The sequence below is a fragment of the Ostrinia nubilalis genome, chromosome 4 (assembly GCF_963855985.1).
Source record: "Ostrinia nubilalis chromosome 4, ilOstNubi1.1, whole genome shotgun sequence".
Taxonomy (NCBI): domain Eukaryota; kingdom Metazoa; phylum Arthropoda; class Insecta; order Lepidoptera; family Crambidae; genus Ostrinia; species Ostrinia nubilalis.
Window position 1 is genome coordinate 13,456,060 of NC_087091.1, and position 13,276 is coordinate 13,469,335.

General features: G+C 33.4%; 1 protein-coding gene across 1 annotated transcript in view; it reads left to right on the plus strand.

Moving 5' to 3' along the window:
* LOC135071387 (uncharacterized) overlaps positions 1–8,345 on the plus strand; it is a 121,915-nt gene extending 113,570 nt beyond the window's left edge. Inside the window, exons 28-33 of the mRNA XM_063965178.1 lie at positions 772–909; positions 1,525–1,611; positions 2,142–2,286; positions 2,380–2,452; positions 3,964–4,068; positions 4,757–8,345. Coding sequence (XP_063821248.1) covers positions 772–909; positions 1,525–1,611; positions 2,142–2,286; positions 2,380–2,452; positions 3,964–4,068; positions 4,757–4,861 — 653 coding nt within the window. The 3' untranslated portion in view covers positions 4,862–8,345. The remainder of the gene's footprint in view (positions 1–771; positions 910–1,524; positions 1,612–2,141; positions 2,287–2,379; positions 2,453–3,963; positions 4,069–4,756) is intronic.
* The last annotated feature ends 4,931 nt before the right edge of the window (positions 8,346–13,276 follow it).

The following is a 13,276-nucleotide window of genomic DNA, read 5'->3' on the forward strand; positions in this document are numbered from 1 at the left end:
AATCGCTTTACTCGTATAAAAGTGTCGTGTCATGACGTTAATAATCGATACTTCTCAGAAGCAAACCTATATCAAACTATATTACTTTGTTGGAGTAACACAAAAGTAATATTGTGATATTTTCTGGAATCCACACGATTTTTATGAAAACCAATTTTCTCTCTTTTTAACTACGGTGGAATTTTTCGAACATTTAAAACTACCTTAGTAACCGACTGAAACACGATTCTTGGCCGAAATTGAAACCATTAAAGCGCCTTTCAAAAGGTTTAACTAATGTTTTAAAGGTAACAATTAAGTACCTATTAATTTTGAAAGCACTATAAGCTATTGTATGGTGTTTAAAATATTACCCGCCGCTATTATAGTGTCAATGAAGCCATTAAAACAATAAAACCTTTTGTAAGAATTGTTTCCGATTGAATTAATTTTCATGTCATGAAAAACACAAAGTAAAGACCTAGTATTAGGTATACAGGGTGTTTGGTAGAAGGTTAGACAAACTTCGTGGGTGTATATGTAAATTGTAAGGTAATTTTAAGAATACAAAATTTGACTATAAGTGAGCTACTTCTTTTTTCATTGTTTTTTTTCTTTTAAGTCTGAAATTTGACTAAAAAACTGTTTTACCCAAATGTTTCGTTACTCGTATTTGAGTAACAATACAATTGAGTAAAGAAGTTGTAGTTATATTGTAATAAAAAAATGATCACATCTCCCGAAAAGTGTGTGCTTCAGCCAAAATGAATAACTCGATATTATTCGTATCAGGTGCTGAAGACAAGACTCTCATAATTTGGGAGACGAAACGGGGACTGGCTCTGACGTCGCTGGCGTTGCACGTCCCCTTGCTGGGTTTCCAAATTACCAGCGACTGCTCGCGGATCGTCGTACATTTACTGGACAGAGGTACGTGACGTAAATAACGTGGGGCAAAATTATATTTTGTGACGTCTGAAAAGTAGTAAGCATTTTTGTAAGGGAACGTATGTAATGTTTTGTGATAAACATTTTGTCAATTTTTTTGTTCATATTAAAATGTTTACACTAACTTTCTTTAATACACAACTAGGAAATTCTTGGCCTGCCTAATGGAAAGTGATAACTTTACTTTTATGTCCGTTTTCATCATCAATCCCTAATTTTTAAGTGACCCCTATGGTAACACTTAACAGTAATTTTGGTTTCATAGGGGTCACTTAAAAAATAGGGATTGATGGTGAAAACGGGCATTAGTCTTTTTATATTATTTTCTCTGCTTTCTTTCTTTTTTTTTTCAATGAGCATTGTAAAGAAATGCAGAGGAATGTTCATGAGTTCACTATAAAACTTGTGTACTTGACAATGTAATTTTTGAAGTATAACAACGATGTTAAATTCAAGTAACACTCGAAATTAAACCAACCAAAAGCCTTATCGCGAATAGATTGATACTAACAACACGCAATATAACTTCGTAATACGAGCTAATAGAACCCAATGGTCATGAATGAAGGCATAGACTCAGTTAATGGTTTTCAACAGGTTGCCTCCCCATTATTTGCTTACACAATACGCCGGCCACATACGTCAAGATACCGACTTACGCCGCCCCGACTAAAGACGTGGATGGTAAGTACAAATTGTGGTGCAAACTAACGCAACTGTATTTAATTAGTGCATTACAATTGACAAAAATATACGATAATGTTATTTTGACGACATTTTAATTAATCCGGAAGCTTTAAAGAGCATTAACCAAAATTGAATCCACTGGACCATTCATGTTAGGCTTAAACGTGTTATGGAAAGCCACCAGTTTTATTAATAAATGATGTTTATATTCCTAATAACAGTAGAAATTTCATTATACTCGTATTTCTTAAATTAACGTAATAAAAATGAACTAATATGCCTACTTACTTTTTACTCGCGTGATCGAATAGTATACCCCAACCAACATCAAATGGTTTTCCTTATTTTGTTATTTCCACACAATCTCATTATATCGTTATCAGTGAATATAACGCAGAATGCGTATAAAATACTGTTTGGGGTTGTTAACAACATTATGTTGAATCATATAATTATAGTTATAATTCATACTTATCGAATGTTACTCCAGTTGAATGGTTTAAAAAAAGATGTTTTGTTACAACCAGAACTTCGTCCACTGGCTCCAAAGAGGCCTATGAGGAGGCTGTTGAAGAAGGAAGTTTCTCTGGACACGTACACGTGGCAGAAGAAATACGGACATCTCACCTCCGCCGCCATGATGGCGCAGGTTGACGAACGCTTAAAACGAAGGTGACCTTTTAATTTTAAGATATTTTATAAAATTATTTAATGGAGAATTTAGTAAAAAAAACCTTTGTGCTACATTATTTTATGTATTTTTAGGTTTTCGGTATCAGCTTCCATGGAAGAAATATCAAAAATACAAGAGGCTAAGGCTAAGGATCTTGGATCTCAGGTATTTTTTTATTATTATTTATTACACCCATTATTTTTACCTAGCCTGGATAATTTAGTACGTATTTAGTACTTTTTACATGATTATAAATAATGACATTGTTAATAACATGTAACATAACATTTTAGGTGGAATGGAATATAAAAAAAATGATTATTGTATAGCGGTTTTACGAAACAAACAAATACAATACAACATCGCATCTCGATAATATTATGTATACTAGAGATGAAACGGATATCCGGTAACTATCCGGTAGGCCGGATATCCGGCCTAAATTTACTATCCGGCCGGATACCGGATAATAACTCACTATCCGGCCGGATACCGGATATTAAAAAACTACGAAAATTTCCTATTAATAAAATGAAATACATGAATCTTTGAGGTATATATCAATAAAATGGCTTATAATAATTGCGGCTTTTATTTAAAGTCCAAAAAGTTACAAAAAAGCCATATAAAGGCCTTTCAAAAAACTAATTTCTTTTTCTGAGCTATTCACTCTAATGACGAATACATAAATATACTGAACATCAAATAAATCGCACCTTCCGCGACGCGAACTTTAAAGATTTTCTTCTGACACAATCCTGGTGCCCCAACAATATTGGTGTTATTTGAAAGCCCAATAAATAAACTTAAAGAAAAACACTTTTTTTTTTTATAAACAATTAACATGTACCATAAATGTGACTTGAAAAAAGGCCTCACTTGGGGCTCACCTCTGGGACCAAGTAGACCAATTTCTGTGATTATAAAACCAAATTATGATCTTAAGTGTTCTTTTTAACAGATGAAATCCCAATTTAACAGTTTTATAGCCATAAAAGTTGGCTCGAGCGTAACTACCCATTTTTTGAAGAAGTGACTCTGGACTGGATCCTTCTAAAGACACATTTTGGGGTAAGAACCTTTCCTTTAATGAACTGAAGTTTAGAACTAGGCTTTCAAATGGTTCCATGTTGTTGGGAAGTGGGGATGCATACGTTTGATAAGTGCTTGCCGCGGGAGGTGCGATTTATTTGATGCCGAGTGTAGTAAATATCTGTTAATGTCGAAATATTGCCAAATAAAATAGGCGATCTTTTTTTCACTGATGGTCTACTAAACTAATTTAATTTTCGCTATCCAATCCACACACTCACGATGGTAACCGAAATCGTCCGAATTGAACTCCCCCTAGACAAGTGGCAAAAATCTGACATTCTATTCGGACGGATTCGATTTTCGAAAAGTGTGACTAGTCTAGTCTACTAATAGACCCACTGATCGCGCTCGAAGCACCTGTGCGGCGTTAAACTGGCCACGACATGCAACGAGACAATGGGCCAACTATCCGGCCGCCGGATATCCGGCTATCCGGCCTAGCAGCTGGCCGGATATCCGGTATCCGGTATCCGGCCAAACAACTATCCGTTTCATCTCTAATGTATACCAGATATTTATGTTTAATACAAATTACCTACGTGTAACATAGAGATAACATAATATTTTTATTGATTCATCAGGTGAGCTTAGGCCCCGAAGAAGCGGCCATCGCTCAGTCCCAGCACTTTGATCAATTAGAAGCGCTGTGGAACAAAATATCTCCTCCGAGGCGGCGCTCTAACAAGGTAAGATGCGGCTAGCGGAGCGGCAAATTGCTCGGCACACACCTCCGGCAAATACACAAACGTGGAAAAGCCATACAGACAATTTTTCACGTGAAGGATCCCGAAAGTGATTCACAAAGTACGCGTGTAAAGCTTTGATTTGATCATTTTAGTTCGCGTTTGGATTTTCAGTTTGACTTATTTGGACGAAAATGTTTGCTTTTCATTTGCTTTGAACGTTCACTGTTTGATTCTTTTAGGGCTTCGTGCAAGATATTAAAAAACGGAACTTCGTTATCATTTATCTTTTTTTTCATCTTGAGTTTAGTGAAAAGATGTAACTAGCGTGGTGACTCAGAAAATGTCGATAGGAAATTTAACTTTTCGTTAAGTCACATGACTAAGTACTTGAAATTAAAACTTTCTTTAATGCGACTTGTTCAATATTGCTATAATGAAACCCTAAAAAGCTATTGAGCTATAAATCTGTAAGGGAAATCCTTTACACTTACAGATTAACGATTAGAACAGGCTTCATATTTTTAATTATCACTGGTTTAAAAACACGATGAACCGTGAATCTGATCGCTGATTATCTGGTTAAAGGGTTTAATTTAAGATTATCTGATTAAGGTTTTCCGATCACCGTGTATTTTGAGCAAACATTTTAATCTCTTTCTACTATTTTTACGCGGATCTTTTGTTACAGTCTCTATCGAAACAGAGCTCCTTGATCGAGCGTTTTGACTCTTCTGACGAGGAGCACACGCCGGTTGAAGAGCAAGGTAAATTATTTAAGCATAGTGATTGCTAAAGTTTTGTAATTAGTATTAAACGAACAAGGTTCAAGTAAAAAATAAGGTAGTAAAATGATTATACAAAAGGCGACAAAGAATAGATAGTAATAGACAGAGTTCGTGAATATTTAAGTTGTGTTAAATACTATTAGATAGAAGTTGAAGTATTGTAGATGCGTTAAAGGCGTAGTAGAATATAATTACAACACTATTTCGTCTTTCCACAGAACACATGGTGGAATGAAGAAATCATCGATAAAGATTTTTCGAATAATTATTAATTAAAATCAACGTTCTATTGACCTCATTAGTTTAAGTTGATTATTCTAGTTTAATGAGCGGGTCTCAATTAATTTCCACTGCTAAGCGTTTAGGTATTCGTTAATGATTAATTTATTCAAAATAAGTTCATTTTGATAGTACATTTTCGTGTTGTGATCGATTTGCTTTAGTATTATTTTAATAATCTAAATTATTTTATTTTTGAAACAAATGTTAGTGATACAAATGAATAGTTTCAACGACTTTTAGCGAAATTGTGCGTACGATAGAGAAGTTTGTGGTATTTATAGTTGAACTTCGAAGATTTGTAAAGATACTATGGTAAATTAATCTTAGAATTCCAGCCTCTACGCAATGTGATCTTCTAGATGTAGCTTCTATATTTTCAGGGCCAGTTTTTATTATACTAGAGCTTCTCAGCGATATACTTTAATTTTTAAAGATAATAAACTGCTTTGATTAAAGTTTTGTTAAAAATTAAAAATACATTAAGTAATATACAAAAGAGAAAATACATCAAAATATAAGTACTAAACACTTGTAATAAGTCTTGAGTCAAACGAAATTCATTAATACGCACTTTTAAAATTAATAACTTCAATCTTATGACTTCTAATGACAATAGATTTTACCTAATAGGTATATTTAACTCCTGATCGATTTATGAAAGGTGTATCAGTGTGATTAGTCTATCAAACTTTATTTATGTTTTAGAACTGGTCCTAGTGTAGGAATACATGTCGCTAAAATTCAATAGTCGTACTTATATTATAATATATTTAAAATAACCTTGAATAAGTATATCTTAATTCCGATTATATATTTTATTTTTTTAAATTGTGTCTTCTGTATTTTTTCAATCTATTATCTTTTGCGGGTAGTAGAAGATCAGAATAAGAAGCGTCCATCATCCATATTCTCAGAAAATGTACCTACTATAATTTTATTTTTAAAGTAGGTACTTTTATCTGGCGAATCGTTGAATTGAAAAAGGCAAAATACTCGTATTGAAAATGTTTTTTTTTAACTTTTTTTACAGATGTATCTGATAGACTAAGAGCTAGTGAACGCCAGACCTACGTCATTTTATAAAAGCTGAAAGTTTGTCAGCGTATGCTCCCAATATAGGATATAATGTTGGTGAATTATGAAGTTTGGGTCGTGGTGGCTTTGGGAGCTACCCTAAAAAAACTGTCTTTCAAGGAGTTGGAACTGTCAAAACTGTCTGGCTGTTGGGGAAAATACTTCTAATTATTGTCCAAATATTATACATAAAAATCAGATTTAATGGTATAACTTTAGTAGAATTACAGTCTTTTGAATATACAGAAAAAGCCACCGTAAAAGTTAGACTTACGTTATAATAAAAAATCTGATTTTTATGTATAATATTGGGGCAATAATTAGAAGTATTTTCCCCAACAGCCAGACAGTTTTGACAGTTCCAACTCCTTGCCGGACAGTTTTTTTAGGGTAGCTCCCAAAGCCACCACGACCCAAACTTCATAATTCACCAACATTATATCCTATATTGGGAGCATACGCTGACAAACTTTCAGCTTTTATAAAATGACGTAGGTCTGGCGTTCACTAGCTCTTAGTCTATGATGAATATGTGAATGATGTTTTTTATTCCGATCTTAGACAGAGATTAAAATCTGAAATTTTAATTTTATATTAAATATGACTAGCTTAGACATAGTTTACATTAGGTTAATGTTTACCTAAAACTTCAATTAAATTAACATTAATTGGTGGAAATTGTGTCTTATTAACTTTGCAGATTAAGCTAATTTCGTCAGATAACTTTCATCGGTAGATTGAGTTTGACAATTTGACAGATGATGTTACAGATAATATATTTCATTTAGGGCTGATTTTTCAATCGTCAGATATCTTTCTGAAGAATAACCTTGTCATGTCGACATATTATCCATACTAGAACTGTCAATGTGCCAAACTTATTCTTCAGTTATAAGTTAGGACGACGATTTAAAAATCCCTAAAAGACTTTAGTCTTCGGATAAGTTATCTGGCGATTGAAAGGTCCTATCTTATTAAGTCCAATTAAATTTTTTCAGTTTTATTTTGCAATTATATGTCTTCATAACATAACTTAAACTTACATTTTATTTACAGCCTTATTCGTATATATTTTAGACATAATCTCCCTGATCAATGTATGTCTAGTGTTTTCCAAACTGTGATCCCCTATAAAGACTTCTATGTAAGGACTCATAATAATCAATAGTATCCTTATAGTTAAGAGTAAGTGTAATGTAAGAGTTAATTTCATCTACTTTTATATGACCCTTTTTACAAGGGCTTTCGAACATTTCTTTAAAACCAAAACATCTATTTGACTAAAAGAAAATGTATAAAATGGCTTCTAAACTTTTATATAGGTTTACTTTTATATACCTTTGGCTACAGAAATTTGGTCAATGATTTCAATATGTTCAATGATGAGAAATGATTTAATAAAGAGTATCCAAAATAATTCTATTAAAATTTTAATGAAACGTTAATCGGCTTTATAATTTTAAAGGTTATTAGTCGTGTTAAATTAGATGTATTAGAAGAAACTTGCTTTATAACCAAAGAATAAACAAAAAACCCAATGCAATATCCCAAAGTAAGCTGACGAAAAAATTTAAAAGATTATAGATTGTTTTAATATGTAGAATGTTTAAATTAAATGTTGGTATTAGATGTTAAATTAGAAAACGCAATAATATTTCATAAGTAGATGCACTAACTTGTAGTTAAGTCTTTAGGCAGCTGGATTCTCGTCGTGTAAGGTTTTGACTTGTGGCACTACATCAGTATAACCAACACGCTTAGACCTTCATTTTTGAATAGTTGCAAGCAATCGAAAGACGTAAGGGAATTCGGTGTACGAATATGAGAGCGAAATTTTCAATATAATACTTCGAAAACATAAATAACAAAAATAAGACTTGATTTTGTGTTGTTTAAAAACTAACCATCATAATCAAAATGGTAACTTTAACTAAGGTCACAAATAACTGATATTTATATAAAAAATTTCGCCCTCAAACATAGTGTAGGCTACAGAGTAAGTTCATTATTATCGTTAGATACTGTCACCTTGTTAACTATTTGTATAGAGTTTTATAATATTTATCGTTTCTTATTCCTCACTTACGTGAGTTTTATTTTTGACCTGTCGTGGTATTATATCTGAAAATATATTCTCTGTGTTTCTTAAAATGTGTTTTATTTTAGTTTTACCAATCCTATCACCAGTTTCAGTAGAATCAGCTCAATAACAGCATCTAAACTTTGAAAACATAACCCTGAATTTTCTGAGGTCAAATAACATCTTTGAAGAGAAAACAATAACAATAGAGAATAGAATATGAGAGTACATTATCGTAAATATTATGATCAGTTTCAAGAGCGGTACCGATAATGTTATTACCAAAATAATAGTTATCATCATTATTACACCTTCTACTGCTAATATTAAAAATACAATCTAATCGGTACAAGATAATGCTATCTGTAGTATTTAGTTGCAGACCTCTTCATATAACTGCCAAAAGATGTGTGGAAACTTAGTGTAACACTCGCCCTGCCGTGCCGCTGCAGGACAACTTACGAATAATGTTTGGACAAGTTCTAAGTGTATTACGTTACAAACAAGTTTGCGACGTGACAAGCAAAGTAAATCGAAACAATGAAAATAATCTTAACGCCGATGTAATAGAGAAGAGAAAAGCAAATTAAGATGATAAAATGGAAGCATCGTCGCACTATTTCGACAGCTCGATCTATTATCCTAATGAGACATGTTTAATATACGTATCGCTTGTAGCCAGCTCCGTCGGGATAGCCCTGTCTATCTGTGCGTTTATTTTACTCATCCTGACAGCGTGCTTCTTTGCGGAATGGAGACGGAACCAGAAGAACCAACTAATCATACAGTTCATGCTTGCACGACTCATGTATACAATCATAAGATATCTCTTCGCTATAAGGAAAATTTTTGACTCCACGGGAGTTGTCTACCTCGACTTGCTGGCCCTAACGTACACCGAATGTACTCTGGTGGCCTGGATGTTCGTGTTCAGCAAGCACATGAACGACAGCCTAGTGAAAGTGTTCAACGTCGAAAAATATAACATGTGGGAGAGATCATTTGCAACGTGGACTATACCCGGTATACTATCTTGTTTGTTTTACATAGCGTTTTCGTTACCAGAAAATAGGGAGCGTATTGTGTTTTTCGTGTACCTGTTCGTTTTTAAATGGCCAATATTGTTTGTGAATGCATTTTTACTGATAACTGCACTGAAGGCCGTTTTGACGACAAACATAAGCAACACCGAGAACAATGTGCGTATTATTGTAGTCATGATCTGTTTGATATTCGTTTTCAGTTTTCAACAAATCATGGTGGATTTAGCGAAAATTTTACACATATTTATTCTGTACCAATATCGAGTGACCTATGTGACAGTTCTTAATACTTTAGCTATTTATCAATGCGCGTTTGCCATATGCTTTTGGGTGTTTGGTAATGCAAATACCCGGAAATTGTGGAAATTTAGAAACTCAAAATTGGGTGCGATACGTCAGAGGAGTTTGATATTTAGGATATCTGTAAAATAAGCAGTTACAGCTGTAAGGGTGAGTCGTTAATTTTTATCAGTAATGTAATAAAGCATAAGTAAAAATCTTGAGATGCTGTTTTTTTTTAACTCATTGTTCATTAATAGAGTTTTTTTTATTTTCATTTAGTTATCTGAAAGAACCACAAACCGTTCTAATTAAAATTTTAGGGATGGAGTTCCTAGTGAGAGAGTACCCTAGTCAAACAAATTCGGCTCGTCAAAAAATTTACAGATTATCACAATCTTGATATGTCGCTCAGTGATTAATGACAGTTATTGAATCACCTCAATTACTCATGAAGTGTGATTATGAATTTTTGCCGCCCCAAAACCCCGAAAAAACTTTTATAAAAGCCTAAACGGATGTGAAATGTATTTATTGGTAAAGAATTCTTGCTGAAAATATGAGTGATGAGGGATAGACAATATTTCAACGTCCAATGAATATGTTACTTCCATTCAAACGATCAAAGGCCTCCCATTTTTTCGATACACATTATGTACGAGTAATGCCATGAACACTCGCATTTCGTTCTACTTGAGCAACAAAATCTCAATAGAAAAATAACAAATGCCTCGCGAACAATGCCACTGTAAGCACAAGTCGACCAAAAGTTGGCGTTCAGAAATTGGCTCTACAATTTTATCCTGTAAGCCAGTGTACTTAGTATACGAGAATCTTACTAATGAAAGTTACAAATTAAAAATATTTATTGCAAGAGTAACTAAAACATAAGAGACTGACCCCCATACTTGGCATCGCCTGTCCTGTGAAAATAAGGACAATAATTTGTCTATCCTGTACATATACATAATTATTTGCATTTTATTTTCTCGATCTTCATATTTTTTAATTTGCTTTCCTCTAATGTAATGCATTTGTGCCCCCATCATCGACATCATAAAGTTAGCAGGATGGCGCTGGACGCAGGCCGCTACCAACCGGACAACATGTAAATCATTGGGGGAGGACTATGTTCAGCAGTGGACGTCCTATGTCTGAAATGATGACTATTAATTGTTTCCCCTGCCGAAATTGTTAAGTAATCGGGATTTTTCGTTGATATTTTATATTTTTCTAAATAACTTATCAAAAATCTAAATCCAATGGGCCATGAAATAGGCTTTTCCACTTAGTTTTACTTGATTTTTTCCATTTCAATAATATTGCGTGTACGAGTTGGTATTCCATTGACAATTCTCTAAGCAGCAAATCTGTATATAAAATTAGGTACTTATTCAACCACGGCCCATGCCACAAGGAAAAATGGTTCAGAAACCTCTTTTAAGGTTCGACCAAACCATCGCGCACGCGGGCTCACCCGTTGATTTGGTCGAACCTTTAGTTTCTTGAATTGTTTCTGATTAAAGATTGATGTCATTTTTTAAAATTGAACAAACAATGTTTTTCTCTATATTTCAAAACTTTATTACACACAATCAACAGTAAATGCAAACCTTAGACCACAGAAAAAAAGATTATCAATGATATAATCTATCATTTTATTGCAGGTAGATACAGTATACAACAAATACCGAATCTGTACCAAATCAGTACCAATTAAATTCCCCTACATGGAATACATACATTCAATTTTTCATGACGAATGTGAGCTTACTGAATCCTACTAAAATTCAAAGAGGGGTAACTCCTCAGCCGTTTCCGTCCGAATAACCGCGTTAGCACACATCAATGGTCAAAGGCTTACCTACGTGAGCATTTTGCCGCCGAGTGTGCCGAAACGGGAATATTTACATTTGCCTTTTGCTATTGCCACCCGGTATTTATAATTCATTCTACGAAAATACCCACGTCTTTTCACTTCAAGTGCCTATTGTTAGGCAGTTTGATACGTAGAGTTAGGTCGAATTTTGTGTGATAAATTATTACTTAATAAGTCTTGGCTTGTATTTTGAAACGACATACAAGAAGGTATGAAGGTATGAAAAAATTAGGCTTAAAGTAACAAAAACATTTATTGTCGTACATATTCTTTCCAGACAATCTATTGTACTAATGACTACATTATAAATACTAAGTTCTGATATTTAAACGCTCCCAACTCTCCAAAGTGCTTGTAATTAACGGCATAACTTAGGACTATAAACCAAAGAATTAATTAAACTGGTGTGCCATAATATATTTAGTTATCACGCCACGAAGAGCGTAATCTAGCTGAAATGTGCTTAGCGCCGCCCAAATTGGCTAGTAATTAGTGCTTAATCACCGACAGGAATGAGCTAGAGATTTAAGTGGATATAACTACCTCTATTGCCTATTAAACTTTGGTTTAATCCAGATTAATATTATGTATCTAACCGAAAATAACTGTATCTTGTCCATTTGTTACGCTTCATATTACCACTCAATCAGTTTATTTATAAATTAGGGTAATTATAGATTTATTTATTTATTTCATTAACAACTATATCTCTAACATTCCAGATGACCCCAATGCGATAGAGTAGTTGTGTTGGATTAATTTGTATGTCATTAATAATTAAATTTATTCCTTCATACATTAAACCTGAGAGACTAAATTAGCTTATATTTTGACGCAAGAAAATAATCTTGAAAGCGGTAAAATGTAGCGTTAGATTTGTATGAGGGTTTTTCCCATAATCATGTATCTTCATAATAACTTATGTCAAGATAGTTACATAATTTAAAAGAAATAAAGTGTTCTTCAGTGACGGACCAAAAACAGCGCGGGCAAAGCTGGTGACATCTTATACTTCAACATAAGGTTTTACCTATTTGTGAATTTATTTTATAGTGCACCACTTCACCAAACTGCAAATATCCATTAGGTTTATTTAAATAAACTTTAGAGTGAAAGGGACCCATCGATCGTCCTAATTCTTGCAAATCCTGAGGATTAATCCGAACAAACATGGCGGGCTAATTGAAACCGTAAGGTAAGGTGAGCCGAATATTCAACATAAATGGTTCATAAATATAAAATAATAACGTAATAGGATTTTGTTGATGAGATTTTTGCATTTATAATGCTCTTAGCTAAATGTAACTCAAACATGATGGGAAATTAAATGTTCGTGTTCAAACCGAAATAAATGTTTATTTTATTTTGAGTTAGAAAAAGCTTTCGTCACACAGTACTGTAACGTGTGGTTTATGGCCTGTGACATATTAAAGGTATTAAAAGCAGTAAAAAATACATTTCAATACATTTGTAGGTACCTGGAGAAATATAAGAAGTTAACTCAAGCCCAAAAGTTTTCTCAGTTAAGATAGAACTTTAATGAAAACAATGGTTAAAATCGCGGCACAAATTGTTTAACATTATAATTATCTGAAAGTCCTGAAAAGTTTAAAACAAATGTAAGTACATACAAAAAATACAGTAATCCAACAATAATAATTTTGAAATTACAACGATTTAACCTACAGAGGACAAGTGTAAACGTTTTTCTAAAATTAAACTAACCCTGCCGCGGGTGAACAAGCCGTTTGTGTTTGATCAGAGATTAAGTGGCCGTTTGAACAGG